This window comes from Oncorhynchus keta, chromosome 34, assembly GCF_023373465.1.
Source record: "Oncorhynchus keta strain PuntledgeMale-10-30-2019 chromosome 34, Oket_V2, whole genome shotgun sequence".
Lineage (NCBI taxonomy): Eukaryota > Metazoa > Chordata > Actinopteri > Salmoniformes > Salmonidae > Oncorhynchus > Oncorhynchus keta.
In genome coordinates, this window is record NC_068454.1 from 30,916,017 (window position 1) to 30,942,265 (window position 26,249).

The window sequence follows — 26,249 nt, forward strand, 5'->3', positions numbered from 1 at the left end:
CACCACTGGCAACAGGCAGCTGTATCACATCCGGCCGTGATTGGGAGTCCCATAGGGCGGTGCACAATTGGCCCAGTGTCGGCCGTCATTGTAAATAACAATGTTCTTAACTGACATGCCTAGTTAAATAAAAGCTTGCCATGGCATGAGCTTATGGAACATTCACTTTCCATCCCCCTATACATCCAAAATAACACTTGGTGATACACCCTCATAAGTTCTTATCCTTTATTTAAGAACGCAAAATGTAAAAAGTGCCACCTTCCTAGCCAGTATTTATTGCTAAAAAGTCAATTCATGGCAAAGTCAAGGAACAGCCAATCAGAGACCGTGCTTCCCTTTCACTCATACCATAGCAACAGTTAATCATCACCCAACCTTTCAGGCTAAAAAGAAAAGTAAAGCAGTGAGCATTTATAAAATACCTCCCTCACCTATCAGAGGACATGGACAAAGGCCAAAGACAACAGGAGTTAAAAACATGTAGCACAGTCCTGATTAATTGTTAAGAGTGTAATAGGAAAAACAGCGATTGGAGTGTTCAGGTTCGAAGTCCATGGGGCCTGAGGGGCCTGGCCACCCATATAAAAACAAAGCTCTATAAGATCTCTAAAAATTCAAACACCAACGTTCCACCTTCCACAAATGTCAATAGGCACCCTCAATTCCCAAGATATGCAATCCAAACCCCGTAGACCGTTTGGATCAGGGTCCGCTGTCCTTGTTCTGAGAAAGTAGTCTGCCCTGCAGCTGCACCACTACATTCTTCATCATCCTTCCCAGCTGATCATGGAGCTGAACAAGCTGGTCAGGGGAGCAGCGGCTCAGTTCCTCCCCAGCTAGACGAGCTCCCAGGGACTCCACCTCCAACAGAAGATCCCCCTCAGGGCTCTGGTGGTCAGGCCTCTCCTCTGGACCCTGCTCCATGGACACTGGCTCATCCAACATCTCTGTGGCTACAGCAGGGATCAGAGAGAAGACTATGTATGACATACTGAAGACGAGCAGTATTAGTAATACTACAGATCGCTTAAACGAGATTGAAGGTTTATAGAAAAATATAAAGATGTTTTGAGGTATTGTGACCTTAAAATGAATTAAAAAGTAATTAAACTGTGGCCTAGGCTGGGTTACAGTACAGCACTGTGACAACTGTTGCTTTTAAAAGGGCTAGACATTGATTGATTGTTAAAGTAACATATTCAATTCAAATCGCACCAAAAAAAACAAAACATTATCATTAGGACATTTATCTAAAGTGGAGTGTATTTGGTAGGAACTCACCGAGGGCCTCTCCAGGAGTCTTGTCCTCCTCTTCCTGGTTCTGAGGAAGGGTTGGCTCCTCCAGCTCTGATGTCATGTTCTCCATCTCTTCAAAACTCTTCAACTCATCACTACGGCCCTTCCGCTGAAGCAAGGACAAGGCAAACAATCAGATACAGCCCAAACAGATGGCATCAGTTCAGGTGGGTTTTATCTGCCATAATCTATGTAGGACAATTATTTATCTGGTAAGATAAGGTGAACAGAAGAGATTTCATTTTCAGTTGCATTTTTAGAAGGTGGTGGAAAGTTACTGTTTTGAAAGTTTTAGGCATTACCTGCTGTTCGTGGTATGTTTTAAGTGCTGTCTTCACATTAGAGATCTTTGGGGAGCGAATGGGAAGGTTCTTGATTTCGCTGGGTGTGAGAGCACTGAGGTCTCCAACCGTTTTGATATTACGGGCACGCACAAGATGACCAAAACCACGAGGCCTATAGGAAGAGAGAGAAAAATAAATACAGATCTCTCTCCATGGCTGGGGGGGGGGATCTCAAACTGTCCACTATGAAGTTTTGGATGTCAGCAACACTTATTATTGAAAGGAAAATCAAGCTCATCACTGCACTTTCACCACCCTGTGAAGTTCATCATAACATATTTCATCTGTAGCCTAACAAACAGCATGCTTTCCTGAGTCGTAGTAGGAGGACCAGACAACGTATCTCCTTTACTTCAATATGATGGTTTTATATCAGTATTTGCGCATAAAGGCGTTTCCGCCATCATGTCTCGCTTAATTAATTTAACCAACACACAAAGATCCCATGTTGTCTAGCATATTGTTTTGTCGACATTTGGAAGACAATTTTCTGTTTCCATCAGGCCCGTCTTGACATTTCTTATCCGACATTCAGTTTAAGCATTAAAAAGTTGCCGGAAATGAAGATTTATTTGCATTGTCCCTGTTAAATAAACCTAAATAATTGAGGGTCTTATTCTGGTGACATGATGATCGATACTTGGCTGCCGTTTGACAACTAAAAAGAATCTCGCTCTCTTGTCCATAATCATCTCATCATGTAGGCCTTTTTTTCTTTCTGGGTACATTAAATCACAAAGGTAATTTTTTTATGTACACTACGTCATCAACACACTGCATTTTATCCACAAATCAATTTGATGGACACATCTGGTGGGAAAATGCGCATATTGTTTTTATGCAGATTTTAGAATATTCACCTGAAAATCTGTTGTCAATTGGATGGAAACCTAGCTAGTATGTCAGATTTAGCCAGCCAGAAATTTTTTCCATCATATAGGGATTTATGTCCTCACCACATGTTGGAGGTGATCTGAGGCAGTACCGCCTCCACAGGCGTAGAACAGCTGACCAGGGCCGGGTACACACAGTCCTTAGGGATGGGCCTCGGCTCCTGGCTCATCTCTGAGATCTGAAACAACATTCATCAAGTCAGCCACTGATCAAAGGAATTGGACTCATGTACTTGTTCTTCAAAAATATGATGAACAACAATCATGCACTTTGAGATATCATGCATTTCTGTATGTAGTAAAATTAATGTCCTTGTTCTTGATAATAAGGTTTCTATAATGGGATACATTTGGTTAAAAAGGATTGAATTTGGATTTTTAAAAAAGGTAAACCGTGTTGCATTTATGATGGCGTCTGAAAATAACTTGGGTACTACCTGTCTAGCTGGGGAAACATACCAGGCATTTCTTGGAGCTCTTGTACCCCGGGCTGCGGAGATTGCGTGGACTAAGGATCATTAGGCCCTTTGTTGGTGTTGTGATATACTGCAATATAGAGCAGAGGTTAGGCTAAGAGTCCAAATGTAAGACATCAAAAAAAAAGTAAAGGCAAAGTTCTGTTAATCTATGGCCACCTATAGAGTGGTATCCTCACTTGATATCTGCATGATTAACTAACATTCTACACACGGTCTCCCATTGATGACGATGAATGATTTACACGAAAGTCCAAGTGGCACATACTTGACCCTAAATCAAACCTATAAGGATTTTGTGCAAAGTATATCAAATTACATTTAATAAACATCACTAGTGGATCATATACCTTAGGCTGAGTGATGCTACTGCTGGCAGTTTTGGCTCTTGGGGAGCTGGATCGGATGACAGGGCTGCGACGGTCAATGTCATCTGCCAGCTCCTGGTGTTGGATTGGTTCGGCAAATGATACTCGTCGAGACTGCAAAATATAGATTCATTTAACACTGTTTTCAGAACTTGCTAATGCCATTCTAGATACATCAAGGTTTCTCTTCAACTGAATGTAATTTTCAATTCATAATGATTTAGTGAAATGCAGATAATTCAAATAAATGCATACAGAACCTTCGGAAAGTATACCGACCCCTTTAGTTTTCCCACTGTGTTAGGTTAAAGCCTTACTCTAAAATTTCTTAAATATATTTTTCAAATCCTCAAATCTACACACAATACCCCATAATGACAAAACAAGTTTAGAAATGTTTGCAAATGTATTAAAAATAAATACTTGTTGACATATAAGTATTCAGCCCCTTTGCTATGAGACTCGAAATTGACCTCAGGTGCATCCTGTTTCCATTGATCATCCTTGAAATATTTCTACAACATGATTGGAGTCCACCTGTTTATTTATTTTACCTTTATTTAACTATGGCAAGTCAGTTAAGAACAAATTCTTATTTTTAATGACGGCCAGGGGAACAGTGGGTTAACTGCCTTGTTCAGGGGCAGAACGACAGAATATTTACCTTGTCAGCTCAGGGATTCGATCTTGCAACGTTTCGATTACTAGTCCAACGCTTGAACCCCAAGGCTACCTGCCGCCCCAGATCTGGGAAGGGCACTAAACATTTCCGCAACATTGAAGGTCCCCAAGAACACAGTGGCCTCCATCATTCTTAATTTAAATTAAATAAGTTTGGAACCACTGAGACGCTCCTAGAGCTGGTCGCCCGGCCAAACTGAGCAAATGGAGGAGAAGGGCCTTGGTCAAGGAGGTGACAAAGAACCCAATGGTCACTCTGTGAGAATCTTCCAGAAAGACAACCATCTCTGCAGCTCTCCACCAATCAGGCCTTTATGGTAGAGTGGCCAGGCGGAAGCCATTCCTTAGTAAAAGGCACATGACAACCCGCTTGGAGTTTGCCAAAAGGCACCTAAAAGACTCACAGACCAAGAGAAACAATATTCTCTTGTCTGATGAAACCAAGATTGAATTATTTGGCCTGAATGACACGCATCACGTCTGGAGGAAACCTGGCACCATCCCCACCATGTTTTTCAGCAGCAGGGCTAGGGAGACTAATCAGGATCGAGGGAAAGATGAATGGAGAAAATTACAGAGAGATCCTTGATGAAAACCTGCTCCAGAGCACTCAGACGGGCAAAGGTTAATCTTCCAACAGGACGACGACCCTAAGCACACAGCCAAGACAACGCAGGAGTGGCATCGGGACAAGTCCCTGAATATTCTTGAGTGGCCCAGCCAGAGCCCAATCTAATCTCTCTGTAGAGACCTGAAAATAGCTGTGCAACAATGTTCCCCATCCAACCTGACAGAGCTCATGAGGATCTGCAGAGAAAAATAGGAGAAACTCCCCAAATAGAGGTGTGCCAAGCTTGTAGCGTCATACCCAAGACGACTCGAGGCTGTAATCGCTGCCAAAGGTGCTTCAACAAAGTACCGAGTAGTGTCCGAATACTTACGTGAATGTGATATTTCCATTTTTGTTTCAGAAACAAGTTTGCAAAAATGTCTAAAAACCTATTTTTGCTTTGTGGGGTATTGTGTGTCGATTGATGAGGGGGAAAACTATTTGATCAATTATAGAATAAGGATGTAACGTAACAAAATGTGGAAAAAGTCAAGGGGTCTGAATACTTTCCAAATGGACTGTAAATGTATCATAAAGAACTCATTGTAACCATAGTATGATTTGTGTAAATCTTCATAGATTAAGTACACCGGATCATGTTACCTTAGTGAAAGGTGAAGAAATCTCCTCTTCTATTGGTCTTTTCTGTCCCTTCTTCAGTATAGAGGTGGAGGGGGAGGCTGAGGGGGTCCACATTCCCCTGATCCTGCCACTGCTGGGGCTCTGGCCCACCTCCAAACCCATCATAGCCTCCAAACCCTTCTGCTTGGGAGGCGAATCTTGGCACAACACGTCTTTAGAAGTACTTGGATGATGTAGAGGCACTGGTGCTTCGCAAGTGTCGAAGGTCAGAGGGGCAACAGAGTCTAGAGGATGTAGAGCTAGGTCATTATTGTCTAGCTGAGTTTCTTCACCGTCCTCTTCTTCACACTCAAGACTTGGAACTGTATCCATTTTTGCCTGCTCTTGGAGAGGAGTGATATCTTGAACGTCGTTCACCTGAGGCTCTGTGTCATTTTCTCTGGTCCTAGTAGAGGTGTTGTCAGATTCTGGCTGGCCTTCTTTAATACATGTGTACTGCTCCTCCTGTTGCTCCTCATCTAAGGCATTGAAACCCTCTGGTTGGGTATGCACAATAGACATGAAAACATCCTCTTCTGGTTGGTCCTCCTCTAGAATATTGTTAGTAGACTCTGGATGTCGGTTCTCCTTGTCTTCTCCCATGTGCTCCTCTGTCACCTCCTCACTGGACACAGTCACAGGCTTCGGCACATCTACAAGCTTCTCCCCTGAAGACTCAGCAACCTGAAGACTCAGGCTCAGTTTCTCCTCTGCAGCTTCGCTGGGTGAAGTATCTGTGGGGAGACCATTGGAGATGGGAGGGGTGAATAGTTTGTTTGGTTCAAGTAATACACTTTCATATCCTGAGAATGAATTTCCATCAGCGGAAGGCACTGGAGAGTTGGCCTGCTCAGAGTCAGTTAGGAGCTTATTTTGGAGCTGTGTTGGCCCTTCACACCCAAAGTCACTATGGACACCCTCCTGAGAAGAGACTGTTTTGAGGTTCTTCCGTGGGGATATGCAAAATTGCTGACTCTTAAGTTGTTCTAGATCAGATTTGAATGAAGAGTCGATCAATTGAGAAGGCAGCTTGGTATTCTCACACTCACCCTCTATATCTACCATCTCAGTGTTATCCTCCCTTTGCCCCATATTGTTCTTTGTTATCAGAGGAAGTTTCAGAACATCCATAACAGGTTTAAGAGAGTTGATACTTTTAATGGTTTCATCCACATCCTGAGGAATCTTAACTTCTAAGGCCTCACTCAATGGGTTTTGCAAGTCTGACTTTTCAGATTCAGACTTTAGAGAAGATTCAGAAAGATCCATTGGGATCTCTAGGTAAGCCCCTGGCTCTCCTGATCCAACAGTAGCAAGTGGGCTTTGAAGATCTTTGGTGGATTTGGGATTCCTGCCTCTCTTCTTGGGTTTCTGGGCATCCTCCCGGGTCTCTGAAATGTCTGACTCCAAGTTGGAGGACAGTAAGCCCTGAGAAGCTCTCCGTCTCGTAGTCCTTCTGCTTCCTTGGGGGGATTCCTGTGTTCCAGCCTGGTCTGCCACCTGGGAGCTATGAGTCTTTAAGGGGGTTGGCATAGGGCTGCTGCTGGCCTTCAACTGTTCCTCTAACTTGCTTCTCTTACTGGATCTTCCTCTGAGCCTCGGCTGGCTCTCTGTTTGTCTGGTGGCGGAAGGAGTGACCTGAGAATCAGTCTGGCTCATCTCGGGTGCTGCTGCTGAATCAGTGGCCACATTTGGACTTGTTTTGTCCTCCAACTCAGCCACTTCAAGGGGCACCTTGCTTTTCCTGCTTGTTCTACCCTGTGACTGGCTATCGTTTGGAGTGGCTGAAGGTGTGGTGATCTTTGAGTCAATTTGACTGAGTGTGTTTTCCGTGCCAACTCTTCTCTGTTTGTCTTTACCCTGTTCTTCGGACTGTGTGACCAATTTACTCCTCCCGCTTGATATACCCTGTGATTGTTCATCTCCTGTTTGGGCATCAGGAGATAGTGTGGCCATCTGAGAATCACGTTGGCTTTGCTCCTCCTCAGTAGGATCCTGCTTTTCAACCTTGTCCGAATCACTGACGGCCTTGCTCCTGCTTGTTCTACCCTGGGACTGACTCTCAAGTTGAGATGGTTTGGCTACATGTGAATCTGTTTGACTTGGCTTCTCCTTCTGAGCCCTACCACCCTTTCGTTTCTGATTGCCATCATCCTCTACTTCCACAGCCAGCGTACTCCTCTGACTATGTCTACTCTGTGATTGGCTATCATTATCAGAGGCAGTGACCGTTAGGGAGTCACTTTGACTGAGCTCTTCCTTTGCAACACCTCTCCTCTTCCGTTTGTCTTTTACCAGCTCCTTTGATTCCCTGACCAATTTGTTGCTTCTCCAACCCTGTGATAGGCTGTTGCTATCACCAGCAGGTGAAGGTGTGGCAAGCTGTGAATTTGATTGACTCAACTCACTCACTTCCTTGTGACTTCTCTTTCTCAGCTTGTCTTTTTCACCATCCTCCTCAACAGCCAGCTTACTTCTCCTACTGGCTCTACTTTGTGACTGACTATCAGTTGGACTAGCAAGAGAGGGAGTAGTCTTTGGTGAATCAGTTTGACTCACATCCTCTCCAGGTTGAGACTTCTTCCTCTGTTTGTCTAGATCATTTCGTTCCTCTGTGTCCTCTCCTGGTCTCAGCGGCCTGCTCCTCCGCCGTCCGGACCGCCTTGGTTCACCTTGGCTCAGAGTGGACTGGGAGCTGGTAGAATCTTCTAAAAGACCTTTAGATTCCTCTTCTTCCTGACTGTTGTTTCCCAATACTTCTTCAACTGCAGGAACTGGAACTTCCTTCAGTACTTCCACCTGAGTCTGAGTGTCTGGGATGACATCGTCCTCTGTGGTTTCACTTGACTGTTTCTCAGCGATTATCTCAACTTCAGATTCCTTTTTGTTTTCTGAAGATTCGTGTTCCTCTCCCTCCTTTAGGAAAGACTCACTCCTGGAGCTTTTGTGTCTTACTTGTTCAGTCTCCTGGGAGTCCTGTCGGTCTGTGTCAGCCTCAATATCTGCCGATGGTTTCTGAGAGGCAGGCTCCTGCTCCTGGCTGTTCAAGGTCCTGGTGAGGGGGCCTGTAAACCTCACCACGCTGGCAGGACTAGCAGGCTTCCCCTCAGCATACTTCTCCAGAGTGATGAAGGACTGGCGACGACTGTTGTGTTTCTTAGGTGTCCCTGAGATGATATCAGAGCCGCCAGAAACAATTGGGCTGGTGCCCTCTTCTCTAGACTCCATGGCAACATCGGAGTCCTCCAATGGAACATCTTCGTTGGCATCCTCCATGGAAACGTCTGCAGACTCAGGAAGTACTTCCTCAGGAGGCTCCTCTTCCATTGTGGGTTCTGCCATCTCATTGGTTGGACTGATATATTCCTGGGTGTCTTTTGCCAAAACCTCAGAAGCTTCATCCCGTTCCACGTTACCCTGTGGAGAAAAGAATGCAGAGACATTTGATTTGTATTTTCACTTTCTTTTGCGTTTGAGGAAAAGGCTGTTAGCTTTGATGGCTTCTATGTTTTAATTTAAATGAAAACAGTTCATCAGGGCAAAAAATATATAATTCATAATTCAGAACTCTGGGGAAAATGTAACAATTAACTTTGTTGTTAGATTCTCTTTACCTCTGCTTTGACCTCATCTTTAGCGGCATCTTCGGCTTGCTCATCTGCTGGTAATTTGTCCCTGAAAAAGATATTCACGTTTTAACCATTGTGTCTCCCAACGTTGATAGATTAGTGGTATACAGTGTGACGGCAGCAGCCAACTACTTACAGTGATTCCTCCTGACTCTGTGTGTACTGGGTGAAGACTGTGGTATCAAGGGAAGCATCCAGGTTGTTGTACATGGCAGGGATGTCAACCCTTTAGAATAAAACCCATACAAAAGCATTTATACAGTGAGAAAATGTAAGCATTTCTAAACTTTGTTGATTTGTCTAAAGGCAAAAATAAAAAAAAGAGATGACATAATGAGACTTCCTGGTTAAAATAAAGAGTAAATTAACAAAATGAACAAGTTGATTTGCCCGAAACTGACCTTTTGGTTCTCTTGACCTCTTTCTGGTGCTCAGTGAGAACTCTCTCCTTGGTCTCAGGGGGGATGAACACAAAGTCTATCGAGGCCTGCTCCTCCAGTTCCTCTCTACGAGGCAGCTTGTGAGAACCAAAGTCAAGTTTTGTCTGATAGGGAGAGAATAAAAGTCAGCTCTAATATGATGCTGATGGCAAATGGTGGCAATAGAGACAACTTACTGTGTTTTGATGGCCTTTGTAAGAATATAAAAGCTGTCGAGCACAAGATTTGGTCATGGGCTTCAGAGAATAAAGAATTCCATTTCAATTGAGTCAATTCCATTTTCCTCAATGTGGGGAATTGAAATGGAATTCATACACAGGAAATGACTGGCAGCACTTACAGGGATGGGCTTGGTAGAGGTCTTGGAGTTCCTGTCCTTTATCTCCTCAGCCCTGGGCAGTAGAGAGTCCCTCTTCACCCCAGAAGTGACCTGTACTCCACTCAGTTTGGTCTCCAGCTGAGAGCTCTCACTCTGTATCCACAAAACATCATCCAGGGATTATTACACCATTCATATGAAACCTGCTCCGATTTCACTTATTCAACAGGGAAAACACTCACCGAGTACTGTCCACTGAGTTCATCTGGAACTTCAACAGACTGAAATCCAGGTAGAATGATAGGAGTGTTCTGCTTCACCTGGCTCAACACCGGCCTGGAAAAAAACAAACATTAGCAAACATGAAAACCTTTTAGGGTCAGTTTTCAGGACCCAGATTAAATACATTGCTGGACTTTAAAAGCAGTTTTATTGGAGATCCTCCACTGAATATGCTATTGGTCCAGGAAATCACCCCATAAATATAATATGGCTCATCTTAACATCCAAACAGATTCTTACTTGAGTTCCTCTGGATAGACGAGGACCAGAGTGTTGGCGAAGGTTGCATTCCAGAACTGTGTAGCTAAGGAGCGGACCTGCTTGCGCCGATGGAGGAACAGGACACAGAGCAAGGGGGACAGCAGGGAGAGCAGCTCATCATCATAGGCCAGGGCTGAACGGATCTGCAGGCACCCCAAGACATCACTCAGGAGCTTCTCCAGCTGCAGGGAAAGAACACACTTATAGTGAGACTAGCACCCAGACACAGATGATCAGTTAAAGACATGAAGCATGCAAAGAAAGAATCAAACTGACTTAGAAACTGAACAAAAATATAGACGCAACATGTAAAGTGTTGGTCCCATGGTTCATGAGCTGAACTTGAAAAAAATCCCAGAAATGCTAAATACCCAGCAAGAATATTTCTCTCAAATCTGTTAACATCCCTGCTCGTGAGTATTTCTCCTTTGCCAAGATAATCCATCCACCTGACAGGTGTGGCATATCAACAAGTTTGGTCAGTTTTGAGGGAGCGTGCAACAGGCTTGTTGACTGCAGCAAGGTCCACCAGAAATGTTGCCAGAGAATTTAATGTTCATTTCTCTACCAATGCGGTTTTAGAGAATTTGCCAGTACGTCCAACCAGCCTCAAAAACAAAGACCTTGTGTAACCATGCCAGCCCAGAAACTCTACATCCGGCTTCTTCACCTGCGGGATTATCTGAGACCAGCCACCCGGACAAGTGATGAAAGTGAGGAGTATTTCTGTCTGTAATAAAGCCCTTTTGTGGGGAAAATCTCATTCTGATTGGCCTGGCTCCCAAGTGTGTGGGCCTATACCCTCAAAGGCCCACACCTATGGCTGCGCTCCTGCACAGTCATGTGACATCCATAGATTAGGGCCTAATGAATGCATTTCAATTGACCGGTTTCCGTATATGAACATTAATTCAGTAAAATCTTTGAAATTGTTGCATTTATATTTCTGTTCAGTATATAACATTAATGCAGTAGTTTATATAGACATCCATGTCAGTACAGACAAAGAAACAAAATGGAAAACATTTCAACACACCTTTGCTCCAAGACTTGAGGTACATTTGCGCTGCTCATTTGGAGTCCTCCCAGCCTCTTCATAGAGGGCTACGAGGGGATGTGAGAGAGAGGCCAGGGCCTCCTGGATGGCTGTACCCAGAGACAGATTAGAGAACAAGATAGAGAGGATGGAGACCAGGGCTAGGCCTGTACCATTAGGGGCCGTCTCAGGGGCCTCCAGTGCATTGAAGGTCTCAAGGGATTGAACCAGCAGGGTCTGGAAGGTATACAGGTTCCCCAGCGCCTTGCTTTTCTTACGCACCCAGGTTAGATGGGTGTGGGGAGCTGGAAGGGACGAGGGGAGGGTAAGTAAACATCAAGCCCATTGAGTTAAAACACACCTTGCATTTGTGATAAAACAGTGCTAAAAGCATCTTACATTTCATCTTCTGCTGGAACTGTGGTGTGTAGGGAGAGAAGTCTGCACTCTCAGCGATGACCAGGAGGATGTTAGCAACCGCATGCAACGTTGCTGGAACCTGGAGTATAAACAAATGGGCATGGAACGCTCAATGAATCTGAACAAACTACTGGACCACAGTATTCATCAAAAGGCTACCAACTCTGGTAAATTAGATAACCATTGGGTGTTGGGTACAGTGCAGCGGTCCCCTCTTGCTTACCTTCAGAGCCTTTCTGTCCAATATGGCAGCCATCTTGACACACAGCTCCTCACAGCAGACGTTCTCCTCGGCGGTGGCCACCAGGGCAGAGCAGCGGGCAAACACCTTATACAGCCTGCACCACGTACCCAGCATGGACTTCTGAGTCATCTACAGAGGCAGAAAGCATGTTTCAGATTGAGCAAGTTGCAGTGGGACAACGCAGAATCACATATCTTCAAACTACCGTGCATTCCAGCACTCATTATGAGATTAGCGAATCTGCGCCTCCTCGACTTTCTCAAACTGATCCACTCAGATCACACTGACAGTATGGTACTTCACTTGAAATGACTGAAAATTAGAGCAAAGCCCTCAATAGGTTCAACTGTGGTTTATTTGATATTCCTATAGCATGATCTTTTAAAAGATAAGCAGACCTGCCAACCAATTTTTACCACTTCAGCACGGCGCCGGCACCCACACTGCTCAAATCATAGGCAAATGCACAGATTTTTTGCCCAACAACGGTGTTGGCAGACTGACTGCCTCAGTATGAATAGTAATCTATAGACTTATGGGTACTTGGTTGTTCTATGGCAGCCAACTAGAAATATGTTTAAAATGTACACATCAGGGCTCTCCCTAGGATTTCCTGACAACATGGTGCTGATGTAAGATTAACGTTGGTTGGGTGGGGTCAGTCAACTTCCCCGCTCAGGAAGTTGGAGCATTTTGCTTTAAAAAAAAAAAAAAATTTAAACGCCCATTTCCTGAAAGTCTTACATATCAAACAATGTACCCAACATAGATGTTTTGTTTGATGCTAAATTAAATTGAGGTGGTCTCAATGACACTTTCAGTTTTCTAGGTTAAATGTAGGGGTAATGATTATTCTAACAGGTGTCTATCTGGATAGTCTGGTGAAAACGTTCACTGGCTTCCTCTGAATGTTGTCGTAGTCTAGCTTACTGTTGGCTATCTGGAATATGAAACACCTGAACTAGGCCTGTATGAGCTTGTTTCAGTTCTCCATCCCAGACCTCATCCATCTAGTTAGGTCTGACAACTAGGACACCATTCTTTCAACATGCCTTGTCATTGGTGAACTGACTATCACATCCGCAGCCTAGTGTTGACATATGCCTACAGCTATATTAAGAGGACTGATCAAGATCTGATTCATTAACATAGGCCTACATTATCGTTTCTGCTTGTCCATGCGCTTGCTCATACTACTGTTGCAAATATCAAAGCATGTGCAGGCTAGATAGTGTTCTCGCTTAGTTGACTAAACGCTGCAGCTAACTATCTTTGTCGTAATGACGCCTTCGCTAAGGAACCAACTAAGAAATAAGTGGTTATGCGCTTGGCCAACACCAACAACTTCAGACGGTTGAGTCAAAAACCACAATGTGCCAACTAGAAGCCTATTGTTGTGTATTTAAGGGTCGTTTTTCCACACAAGCGTACATTGACCTCACATTGCATGCATGGTACGCAAAATGCGTGCAGGCTGGCAGGTCTGGATACAGTATGCCATCTCAAGAGACTCACCTGTAGCAGAACCTTGCCAGGTAGCAGGTGTATGATGGGGAACATCAGGGCAGTGAGCACAGCACTGAAGTTGTGCTCCAGAGCATCCCCTTGGTTCACCTCATTGGTCTGTGACGAGGGAGGAGAATCATATTAACCCATCTCCACCTCTATCTCAATCTATGCAACACGTAGGTGAAATATAAATCAGTTTGTTTAAGGTGACCCCATGGCGAAATTGTTCTTGCATCTAAACAAACAAGCATCGCATGCAGTGCAGTTCTAGAGCATTTACATGACATGTACAGATGTCAGTTATACAGTTTGTTCCTTTCGAACCTGTGTGATGGTGTCAGTCAGCGGGTTGACCACCAGGCTCCACATCCTCCAAAGCTGTTCTTTGTTCTCCAGAGTCCCCGCGCTGCGCCCAACCACCGCCAGGACCGCCTCCCCAAACGCCAGGGGGGACGTGGGGCCGGACAGGCCACAGCTCACCAGTGTCTCCAAACACAAGAAGAACCTGTGTGTGTGTGTGGGGGGGGACAGGCAGAGACAGATACAACTCAAAAAAGACCAGAAAAAGACATGTGGCTGCTACATTTACTTATGGTAAGACAGGAGGAAACCCACCTCTCATCCTCTACGAAGCCTGCCACCAGACTGTGGTTGTAGAAGAGGAGAATCAAGAACAGAGCTGGGGTTCCCTGGGGCAGAGACAGACGAGAAAATGTAACCACACCACACACAGAATTCAGAACACATCTGGCTCCCATATGAAAGACACTGCAGGATGTTCATTCACACTGATCGAGAGAAGACATCTTTGTAGAGCAGGTCACAGGGTTGTCATCAGTACAGTGTCTACAGCTATGTCTCAGGGAACCTTCTATTGTTCAGATTTAAGATTGTGTGCAACAAAGAAAGGAGTCTGAGCTAGCGGGAAGCCTCTGGATAGACCTACTGCATTTCAGTTTATTACGTATGGAAACTGTTGCTTACATGGTGCCTTTCCCAATGATCCTAGATCTATGTCAAGACCATAATCAGATACACCCTGCATACATCTGAACACAAAGAGAAGAGGCAGAAACTCACATTCAGTACATCCATTTTGCCCACTTGGTAAGAGGCAGATCCCAGTACTCTCTGAGGGATACCCTTCACTGTCAATTCCAGCAGACTCTGTTGAGAGAGTCAGTAAGAAAACCATCTACTGAAAGCATTACAGCAGACCTTTTTACAAGCTAAGTGTGGCGCTTCATTGAGCGATATCCAGAACATCTACATACAAGGTGGTCTACTGACACTTGTATGAAAAACTCCTGGACCAAAACACACACTCATTAACAGAAGTTAGTAAGACTTCAGCTTTTAGTTTCCACTAACATGGGCTACCAGAAGACCAGTCCTGGTTGGAGGTGTAGTAGAATAAGAGTAGGTAGTACAGTGGTGGAGGCAGGTCTTACCAGAGCCCTGTTTGCAGGGAGGGCCTCTGAGGAGATGATGCCCTGTAGAGCCTGTAGCAGCAAGGTCAGCACCTCAGAGCCTTGCCTTTCCTTCTTATTGCCTGCTGTCACAGTAACACAGGTACAAGGGACAGGATGAGAGACAAACAAAGACAACATACTAGGGGTGGAACTCCATTGGTCTTTCCTCTCTCCTCACCACCTTCTCAAAACACATTGGAGAAGGTCCAAGGAGAGAGACCTTGAATTTACTTTTTAAGAAAGAGGCAAGGAGAAAGGACGAAAGTTATCAAGGAAAGACTTGAGACTCGTTTACGTAATTTCTTTGGAAGGTCATCACTGGGGTCTTGCCCCTCAGATTTCATTCCTCGTCACAGCGGTTTCAGACCCGAAAGTCTGACGTCCGCTCAGTCTTAAACTGATGACAGTGGGGTAGGGCCTGGGGTGGGGGAGGCTGGGGTCTCTGCTCTCCCCTCTGACAAAGAGGACTCAGGCCCAGCTCTGGTACTCTGTGTGGAGCCGCAGGGCTGACCCATGGCTGAAAGGGTCAGTCCAACAGAGCAGCGGCCACAGAACACAACATTTCTCAACAGTAGCCAACTAAATGAAGACGGAGTGAGGTTAAACTATGGCATTACTCATCCAGCATGATGGTCTATCATTCCAACGGAGCATCCCAAACCACTCCAGTATTCCAGTAATAGCACACTTATAAATGACCCTACTGGTCAACTGATCACCATGCCCTTCATTAGTTGACTCAGCTGTGCCAGTACTGCAATACATAAAGTAAGTGGAACGGTTGGGGGTAACGAGGAGACGTTTGGGTAACATGGCTATAGAGGAACTAGCCAAGGCTGAAACTAGCTCATCAGTGAGTGAGATTACAGAGCTTCCTGGATAGACTGCAGGCCTAAATCATGATAGGGGTTCTTCTCTAACTCCAATCTGATGTGGTTGGACCCTAGGCACTCACCAGCATCAATCGTTGTGCTTACGAAACTGACAAGGTTCTTCCATATAAGGGAAAGCAAGGCATCTGCAGGGGATAGAGAGAAAAGGCAAGTCACCCCACATGAAGTGGCACAGTCATTTAACCCCCCCCACACATGCACTTCTACACATACAATCATTCCTTCCAACTCCTCCACCCCCAAGCAATGACTCTGAAGCTGTTTCCAATTACTAGTCGATGTGAGGGAGCCCTTCCACGGCAGCAAGTCAAGCCAGAGCTATCCTATCCCCTTAATGGAGAGAGTACTTCTCTCTGGGTGCGTTTACACAGGCTGCCCAATTCTGATATTTATTCCACTAATTGGTCTTTTGACCAATGATATCAAATATTACTCAGAGCCGGTCTGATTGATCAAAAGACCAATTAGTGATACAAATGTGAGGCTGTGTAAACGCAGCCACACACACACACACACACACACGTTACAGGCCTGGCTTGCCGCATGCTGCAGCTTGTACTAGGGAATGTTTAGAGCCTGCGGCATCTTCTCTTGGAAGAAGGCTTGCTGAATAGCATGCAAAGTGGAAGGAAGTTAGGAAAAATATAAGCCTAACAGGGCCATAGATTATTTATATCCTCTCCCTGGCTACCTGACTGGCAGAGGAAGAAACAGATATACACGGAGGCTGACTCTGAAACAGTCTTCGAGACTACATACAATGGCTCTACTGTAGGGTTGGAATTGCCAGGGAGCTCACCATACATTAGGTACCGATACGATATGTACTGAGACTCTCAGGATCCTAAATGTACTGAGATTCTCAGGATCCTAAATGTACTGAGATTCTCAGGATCCTAAATGCACTGTGACATTCTCAGGATCCTAAATGCACTGTGACATTCTCAGGATCCTAAATGCACTGTGACATTCTCAGGATCCTAAATGCATTGTGACATTCTCAGGATCCTAAATGCATTGTGACATTCTCAGGATCCTAAATGCATTGTGACATTCTCAGGATCCTAAATGCATTGTGACATTCTCAGGATCCTAAATGTATTGTGACATTCTCAGGATCCTAAATGTATTGTGACATTCTCAGGATCCTAAATGCATTGTGACATTCTCAGGATCCTAAATGCATTGTGACATTCTCAGGATCCTAAATGCATTGTGACATTCTCAGGATCCTAAATGCATTGTGACATTCTCAGGATCCTAAATGCATTGTGACATTCTCAGGATCCTAAATGCATTGTGACATTCTCAGGATCCTAAATGCATTGTGACATTCTCAGGATCCTAAATGCATTGTGACATTCTCAGGATCCTAAATGCATTGTGACATTCTCAGGATCCTAAATGCATTGTGACATTCTCAGGATCCTAAATGTATTGTGACATTCTCAGGATCCTAAATGTATTGTGACATTCTCAGGATCCTAAATGTATTGTGACATTCTCAGGATCCTAAATGTATTGTGACATTCTCAGGATCCTAAATGTATTGTGACATTCTCAGGATCCTAAATGTATTGTGACATTCTCAGGATCCTAAATGTATTGTGACATTCTCAGGATCCTAAATGTATTGTGACATTCTCAGGATCCTAAATGTATTGTGACATTCTCAGGATCCTAAATGTATTGTGACATTCTCAGGATCCTAAATGTATTGTGACATTCTCAGGATCCTAAATGTATTGTGACATTCTCAGGATCCTAAATGTATTGTGACATTCTCAGGATCCTAAATGTATTGTGACATTCTCAGGATCCTAAATGTATTGAGATTCGAAACAGCGATTTTATTGCAATTTGCTGTTCCAAACATATTGCTCACCATACACCGAGTAAACAAAACATTAAGAACACCTGCTCTTTCCATGACAGACTGACCAGGTTAATCCAGGTGAAAGTTACAATCCGTTATTGTTGTCCTTTATTAAATCCACTTCAAAATTAGTCTCGATCAGTCATTTTTTTTTTACACCAATACCACCTAACAAAAAATAAAATTACAAGTATCACTATAATATGGCCCACATCCCTACTCTAAAGGAGCCATTATGGCGTTCATTGAGCCTATGCTCTTGTCAATTACAGTAAGTTACTTGAGGGCAGGTTGGTACCTGGGGCGTCTTTGCCGATGCAGATGAAGCTGTCGTGCACAGCAGTGATCAGCAGAGGGGCGTGCTTGGTGAAGGAGAAGGGGCTGGACAGGAAGGGGTGAGAAATAGGTTCTGAGAAAACAAAGAGGGTCAGTCAAGTTAGAAACAGGCAAACAGGTTCCAACAATTATTTTTTATCTGACAGTTTACTTTACAGTGATTGCACATGGATAATGTGTGTGTCATCCCACGGTAACAAACATTTATTAAACTAGTTCTACACCTCCACAGGTTCAAAGGGCAAACCATATTCAAACAGCACCACAGAGCAGCAAATCAAATTGTGGTAGTAACCATTGTATTTCTATGGTAGCAACCCGCCCCCTCCCTCACCCAGGCTGAGCGTCAGCTTGTTCTTGGCTGCGGCGGTTGTGACTTCTGACCCCAGGAAGTAGTGCAACAACATCTCTAGTCCCAGCAGCTGGACGGAGGGGTAGGCTTGGGCCACCACCACACCGGTGTTTAGGTTCAGACGGGGCACCATAGTGCCAGAGAACGCTGGGGAACCTGGTGGGGCGGGGGAAGAGTGATTCATCAATGACGTATGAATCTCAGAGTAAAACATTCAGTTTTTTTTTTACATCCAATGTTTCCACAGTTCCTGGTGACACATTTCAGGTATATCCGACACGAGAATATTAAGTAATGCTGTTCTATACGCTACTAGGTAAATGCACGTACATAACGGCAAGTCACGCATGCAAATTGAAAGCAAAACAGCTAACGAGCAGCAGACGATATTTTCCAGTACTAGTCAATAGAAGGTAGGTGAGGGCAGTCAGAGGGAGACTGTACCAGATTTAGGAGTAGTGGTCCCCACAGCACTGCACTGGCTGGAGCTCCTGGAAGGAGTGGCTGGCAGGGCCGAGTCCGGGCCCAGGGTGCACTGGAGGAGAGGAACACCAACCTGACAACACAGACTACTAGTCAACAACAGTAACATATTAAGTGTGGTTAAAAACAAAGGGCAATGATAACGTCAGATAAGACAATACATGAGTAGATTCAGGTTCTCAATTGAATCTCAATCCCCCAGTAACAAATCCTGCTCAGAGTCCTAACACATTATCAGGTTATGTTATTCTAGTATAAAGATGAAATGCTTGTTGTACCTGTTCAAAATGTGCAGTATAAACATGTACATAAAACAGTAAGAGAAACACGAGCAGTACCTGTACAAAGTGTGCAGGCAGGTTGGCTCCCAGTTTGACCACCAGGTACCACCAGACCTCCAGCTTGGTGAGCAGCAGGGCCTCAGTCCTCACCTGAATGGAGCTGAGGGGCTGCAGCAGCAACTTTAGACGCTTGGCACTGCACAGGATCTCTACAGTACAGAGGAGACAGTTACAGTCCGTATAGAACAGGATCTCTACAGTACAGAGGAGACAGTTACAGTCCGTATAGAACAGGATCTCTACAGTACAGAGGAGACAGTTACAGTCCGTATAGAACAGGATCTCTACAGTACAGAGGAGACCGTTACAGTCCGTATAGAACAGGATCTCTACAGTACAGAGGAGACAGTTACAGTCCGTATAGAACAGGATCTCTACAGTACAGAGGAGACCGTTACAGTCCGTATAGAACAGGATCTCTACAGTACAGAGGAGACAGTTACAGTCCGTATAGAACAGGATCTCTACAGTACAGAGGAGACAGTTACAGTCCGTATAGAACAGGATCTCTACAGTACAGAGGAGACAGTTACAGTCCGTATAGAACAGGATCTCTACAGTACAGAGGAGACAGTTACAGTCCGTATAGAACAGGATCTCTACAGTACAGAGGAGACAGTTACAGTCCGTATAGAACAGGATCTCTACAGTACAGAGGAGACAGTTAGTCCGTATAGAACAGGATCTCTACAGTACAGAGGAGACAAAACTGTTCGCTGCTCTGGCCCCCCAATGGTGGAACAAAGTCCCTCACGACGCCAGGACAGCGGAGTCAATCACCACCTCCCGGAGACACCTGAAACCCCACCTCTTTAAGGAATACCTAGGATAGGATAAGTAATCCTTCTCACCCCCCTTTAAGATTTAGATGCACTATTGTAAAGTGACTATTCTACTGGATGTCATAAGGTGAATGCACCAATTTGTAAGTCGCTCTGGATAAGAGCGTCTGCTAAATGACTTAAATGTAAATGAGACAGGCAGACAGTTACAGTCCGTATAGAACAGGATCTCTACAGTACAGAGGAGACAGGCAGACAGTTACAGTCCATATAGAACAGGGATCTACACCCCTAGCTAGCCACAATTGGCAAAAAAACACATCTGCCAATTCATTTCCAGCAGTATTTCCCTGTATGTTTGTGTGTTGCGCGCATTTGTCAATCATTCCCTTTGTGTAACCAGTTAGCTATCATTATAACTTTCTTATGGGTTGATGGACTTCCCCCCCAAAACATCCAGTTAAAAGTTAACTGCAGAGTAGGCTTACATGGGCTTTTGTTTCGCAATCTCTGTCATGAAATATGCAGCATCAAAAAACATGGTACAGTACAATCCTAGCTCACAAAATGCACAATTAAAGGGGTATCGACCAAAATATCATAATAAACACAAATGGTCTTTGATGCAATTTTACCACTGACATGGACTCACATCAAATATTACTGTTCAGAAAAAAAATCCCAAAACAGAAAAATGTAACAGAAAAGGGAATTCTGGAAAATACAGAGGGCCTGTTTGAAAGCTGGGGGAAAAATGTACAAGTAGCTCATGACATGTTTCATAATTTAAAAGTAGCTCTCATGCTAGGAAACATTGGAGACCCCTGGTATAGAACTTCCCTAAACCACGAATACATAAAGTAACATGTTCAACTGTTATTGAGTGGTCCTCATAGTTTTCCATTTGAGGAGTAGTATTTTAGTGAACTTTCCTAACTCAAAAGTGAGAATCAAGCCTCTTAGCACATGATCGACATAGAAAATAATGTGTGAGGACTCAGTGGATGTTTACTAGAGTATCTTCTAAACCACGTCATAGAAACCTCGATTAAAATACATTTTAAAGTAAAACAGCTGATGAAAGTAAAGACTAAAAAGCAGCAACTCAATTCAACTGGATTAAGTCAAAGCATGCTGTTTTCTTGCACACACCTGGGTTGAGTGCGAAATTGTCAATCAGGCTCTTCCAAGCGATGAAGGCGATCTTCTTGATGTTTGGGGAGGAGCTACGGAAGCCCAGTTCCTCCAGGCCAAGCAGGGAGTTGATGAAGGGACCACCTCTATGGAGCAGCTGTGGGATGGAACACAATTCACAGTGTTTCAATACAACTTCTGAAGAGCCAAGCAGATCATTACATGCACTGCCCAATTCCCTCCCTAACCATTACGTAGTAGATAAGTAGCGAATAAGTAGTAAATGGTGCAGGTTTTAAACCATAAAGAATGACTGAGCCTTACCTTCCCCAGGAGCCTGACAAACAACGGCCAGAGTTTCAGCACGTTGGTCTCGTTCTTCGTGGAGAACAGTTTCTGGAGCTCTGGGATGAGTTTCTGGAGTGAAAACGAGATAAATGATGTCGGAATGTGAAGAAACCGGCATGAAACATGCTGCGTTTGATGTGCTGCATTTCCAAACCTTCCATTTCAATCAAACGCATTTCTAGCGCAGTTTTTACATCAGCAGTTGTCACAAAGTGATTTGACAGTAACCTGGCCTAGACACAATGACAGAGTAAAGACTCACTGAGGACATGAGAGGTTCTAGGATGGCAGCCACCTCCTTCTGTTTCTCCAGAAGTAGAGGCAGGCCCATCTCCAGGGCTGCTGCCGCCCGCAGGCGCACCTTAGAGGCAGAGTGGACCACCAGGGGGATGACCAGCTTGGCCCACTGTACTGCATCCTCACCCATCTGGGCCGAGGCCTGCTCCAACAAACTGACCACAGAGATAGTGTGTCATGACAGAGAAAGTGCTGATGATCACTGAAATAAAGTCATGAGTCTCCTCCAGCCCAGAGAGCTATGAACACAAGCCAAAACAGAGACAGAATGTTGAGCCAGATAAAGTACTGTAACATCCATCTGCTTAATGTCGGCGTTATCACGCTGAACCATTAAATGGTGCTTTCCTAAATGAGGGTCATACACCCAACCAAATCTATTGATTACGAGGTAGGAGTACATGAGTGGGTGGGTTTGTATACCTTATGACAACATTCAGAGACTCGTGCTCCATAACTACAGACTGGATGTCTTCTCTCGTCCGCACACACTCCAGGGCCCTCAGGATCTCTGGAACCTTCTTGGCCACCACCTCTGTAGGGAAGTTCTGTTTGGAAATTACCCATAATGCTCGTGTGCATGTGTTCTTGTCTGTGGACTTTACCACCAGAGAGGAAAGTGCTGACAATATCTCCTCTGCAAAAGTAGCTATGGGGAAAGGGAGAGAAAGAGAAGATTACAAATCACATTATCTTCCTCCTTATCATACATTACAGTCTTGTTTCCAGAACAGAGATAAAGAAAAATATCTGTCATTATCGGGAAAATGTACTTGCTAACAACCCGTGACTGACGTCATCAACCAGAAACAGGGCATGCCGTCATTTGACATTTAAAATAAATAACATCACTTAATTACTCAAAATGACGGAACGGTCACGACTTTTCACAGTGGAAGAGGCTGTATTCTGTGTCGTTTGGCGATACGGATTCAGACACGTCTTCGCACTTTGAAAGTGATGATGTCGAGGTGAGTGAAACAAATCAACAGCAGATATAGGCTTGGTGTTGTTGATGTTTGATGCTGCTCTCTGATGAGCAAATCCTGTCATGATCACATGTTTGGTACAGCCAGGTGAGCACATCAGCAGTGAAGCAGGAGCTCAAATGATTGCTCTCTGTCTCACAGGAATAGTTGCAGTGTTAGGCTATATATACTCCGCTAACTAATTGGTTGTTTTGTCTTGATCATACCAATGTAATCCATATGGAAAGAGCCCACGCTGCTTGTCAGGCAAGAAAAGTACTGTGGCTGTAAATTAATGCTGAGCTTTCGAAGCACCGAGCTCAGCGGTCACTTTCACTAGTCGGCCATACAGACAAGCAGCTAGCAAGCCACCGAAATTGAGATTAGAGTAGTTTGTGTTTATCTGTTGGGCTTAAGTCATGGTTTGTCCTGTTCGCTAGGTAAAGATATTCGTAGGCTATACATTGCCTTGTTTTCCGCGCAGTGGAGCTCATACCGATACATTTCAGTTGGAAACTGTCCCAGCTTTGTCACTAATCAACTAACACTGGCGAAGTCTGTAGTTAGGCTGTCAGGCAAGAAAACAAGAATTGGAGGCAACATTATGCCTCACTGACGATGTGGTCACTTGATCGGGGCAGCTCTAGCAGGGCAGAAATTCTATGACGGTGCCACGTTGAAAGTCACTGAGCTCTTCAGTAAGGCCATTCTACTTCCAATGTTTGTCAATGGAGATTGCATGGCTGTGTGCTCAACTTTATACACCTGCCACTTTATAGGATGGGGCCGTGCTTCAATATATTTTATGGCATGTTGAAGGCTAAATCCAAACACTCAAGTGAGTGTGATATGAATTTAACCTACAAATCTTATTAGGGAAATTGTGTACTTTTTTTATATTGTCCCTGAACAGTTGTTTTGTATCTTCTCTCTTTATCGGTCTGTCTATCTAAAACTTGCATTCACTGAATAGTCGTCACCCAAGTTACTATTTCTACCTTTCGTGTCAGGCCTGGTCTGTACTAAATCTTATTGAGAGAGGTTATATACATTTTGAAATAGTCTGAATAATTGTTTGTATTTTTACATTGTTACAGAAGTAAGAATCGTTGACGATCAAATAACCCACTTTGTGTGGGTTTTGAAATGCTTTCTAAATATTGTACTCTGGTCACATTATGGATTATTTTTCATACATGTAAATAATATTTACAATATATAATACTTAGTACTTTTTGAGTGAGTAATTTAATTACTCCAGGGTTTTAGTTGTGTGTTATTATTTTTAGTGAGTGTTATTACATAAAGGGAAACAAAATTAGTGTTATTCCAATTGACATGAATGTGGGGTCATATCAAAGAGGTTGTGCTCCTTAAAACTAAGTCAACAAACAAAATTTAAAAGCTCTTTGTTTTTGAGCCATATCTGCTTGAAATGTGTGAGAAAAAGAGAAAATTCTCAGTAATCTACAGCTGCATTCTAGAATTCTATTGGGGTCTAAATTAAGTCTATCTTTGGAGTATAACGTAGTGTCAATGTAAATCTGGATTAGTGCTTCTTAGTCTAGGCTTATCCGTGCCAGTTACACTTGTCCCATGTAAACCTATGAAGTGCTCTACTTGTTCAGTACCTGAGATAGCAGAGACAACGTGGACATGAAACACACAGAACCCCAGGGCCTGCAGGGCAGCTTGGCTCAGCTCTGCATTCTGACTGGAGATATGGGTCTAAAACAACATGACAATAGCTTTACAAGTGGACATTTATGACAGTATCCCTATGTTAATTAAAGTTTAAAAAATGTAAATGTACTGCTTTATAAATATTCTTCACATAAAGCAAGCACTCACCTGGAAAGTTTTACCCAAACGTGGAAAGTGCTTTACTACTGCAGGGAGGAATTGCGTTCCATCATCTCCACTGAGACGACTGAAAAGACAAGTCAGACTCAGGAATTACAGTGTACATTTACAATAGAAAATTAGGCATCTTATATAGAGTTACACAAGACACAGATCTACCCCCTACCATAGCTCATTAGAGAGAAGAATATACACCTGACATGACCTTAGATCAGCATCTAGAGATAACAACGTCACCTTACAGGCTACGCATGTCCAACTAAAGCACCTACTTGGCAATAGTGAGGTAGGCTTCAGTCTGCTCCGGTTGTCCAGCTGTGCTATCCTCCAGAGATTCCAGCAGAGGAAGGAGACCTGAGCTGGTAGGAGGCACCATCGCCATCACCCTGGTTCCTCACTCAAACCCTGCTGGGAGAGGATGTTGAGACAGACACTGTGACAATGTTCCATCTCTGCCTCAACAGGTGTTTTTGTTTAGGTTGCTAGATAACTAGAGTAAAGTTTTGGATTCATATTTTTGATTTGGATATGTGCATGTTGTGTGACACAGTTGCTACGAGTTGAACGTGTAAGCGTGTATCCTTCCATGTGAGTACGAGGGGTCAGGCTGGGCATCACTGCCAGAATCAAAACATCCCTGAACTGTACTTACTCTTCAATCCTCTTAGCTAGCTACCCTTCTAAGTAGAGGGCATTAGTAGCTGTTCAACATACAGGACTGGACACCTATAAGCTTAATACTAACTTATTTAAAAAAATATATAAAAAAATAGCTCAAAACTATCTGAAGTGAGCTGGTTAGCTAGGTAGCCACAACATTAGCTAACTGGTTTGCTAACTAGCCATCGACAAAAAAATATATATAATACCAAATATACGCACATTCTCAACTTACTAAATAATGTTGAATGGCAATACTGTCAAAACTAATACAGGTAGCTAACTATCTAACTTGCAATTGCTCACGAGTATTTTATGTATAGCAAGCTACTCCCTCGGATCGCGCGAAAATACAAACAAAACACAGCCAAATGCACTTCCTCACCTTGCAATTCCTGAAAGAACACAAACGATAAAATAAAATGATACCATCAACGCCAATAATATACTGCAATTATACGCGATATTATCTTATTTAAGCAAATAGTTTACGTATTTTCTTTCTCTCTGACTCTCCCAGTGTAGTTTCCTCTCCCCGCGAAAACGCTGGCGCGAAACTAGTACGCTGTCTGAAAGTCACCTATGACCCGACGCACGGACCGCCCACTCTGAGCAGAACACAAAAGATTCTGTTTTTTGAAAAGCTTTGATCGTAGTCTTCAAACTGTGTCCACATTTTACATATCAAGACAGGAGGTGTTATCAGTACTTTATACACATAGCAATATATCCTAAAATACTTTTCACAACATTTCAAATGTGATATATCTTTCTCTTCTTGTAATATAGGATATTTAATATGTTTTATGCATAAATGAAAATCCTGCAAATGCTCTTTTTATTTGAAAAATTATAGTCTACATTTGCAGAATAATAAATAATAATAAAGCCTATATCCAAATAACTAACTACCTATTATTATGTGCTATATAAGCCTAATCAGGTAATTGTAGAATCGTGTATTGCCTTTCTATTGACAATGTCCCAAATTGGTGAAAATTAATTTCACTGA

General features: G+C 43.7%; 1 protein-coding gene across 3 annotated transcripts; it reads right to left on the reverse strand.

The window, feature by feature from the left end:
- Positions 1 to 214: 214 nt before the first annotated feature.
- On the reverse strand, positions 215 to 25,792 carry rif1 (replication timing regulatory factor 1). Of its 3 annotated transcripts, none has more exons than XM_035749761.2 (34): positions 25,623 to 25,792; positions 24,850 to 24,982; positions 24,566 to 24,644; positions 24,346 to 24,442; positions 22,170 to 22,395; positions 21,712 to 21,901; positions 21,426 to 21,518; positions 21,120 to 21,258; positions 19,183 to 19,334; positions 18,806 to 18,917; positions 18,344 to 18,517; positions 17,972 to 18,082; positions 15,860 to 15,922; positions 14,884 to 14,984; positions 14,513 to 14,599; positions 14,048 to 14,121; positions 13,757 to 13,937; positions 13,439 to 13,546; positions 11,903 to 12,052; positions 11,659 to 11,758; positions 11,260 to 11,564; positions 10,203 to 10,405; positions 9,923 to 10,016; positions 9,702 to 9,833; positions 9,323 to 9,465; positions 9,058 to 9,147; positions 8,907 to 8,967; positions 5,275 to 8,709; positions 3,363 to 3,494; positions 2,996 to 3,082; positions 2,600 to 2,715; positions 1,602 to 1,755; positions 1,285 to 1,408; positions 215 to 956 (listed from the first exon to the last, which is right to left on the reverse strand). In XM_035749761.2, exons 2-34 carry the CDS (start codon positions 24,957 to 24,959, stop codon positions 706 to 708), a joined length of 7,674 nt encoding a protein of 2,557 aa, XP_035605654.2. In that variant the 5' UTR covers positions 24,960 to 24,982; positions 25,623 to 25,792; the 3' UTR covers positions 215 to 705. The 3 variants fall into 3 exon arrangements, with proteins under 3 accessions (XP_035605654.2, XP_035605651.2, XP_035605652.2); XM_035749758.2 differs by having other exon boundaries at positions 14,884 to 14,987; XM_035749759.2 differs by having other exon boundaries at positions 14,884 to 14,987; positions 24,850 to 24,985.
- Positions 25,793 to 26,249: the final 457 nt, after the last annotated feature.

What these genes read in the sequence shown, in the direction of transcription:
- rif1 (XM_035749758.2), bottom strand. Translation starts at nt 24,959, where the DNA reads ATGGCGATGGTGCCTCCTACCAGCTCAGGTCTCCTTCCTCTGCTGGAA. An exon ending in TTGTCAGGCTCCTGGGGAAG is followed by an intron (nt 21,259 to 21,425) that starts GTAAGGCTCAGT and finishes TCCATCCCACAG; the next exon opens with CTGCTCCATAGAGGTGGTCC. An exon ending in GGCTTCGTAGAGGATGAGAG is followed by an intron (nt 13,938 to 14,047) that starts GTGGGTTTCCTC and finishes ACACACACACAG; the next exon opens with GTTCTTCTTGTGTTTGGAGA.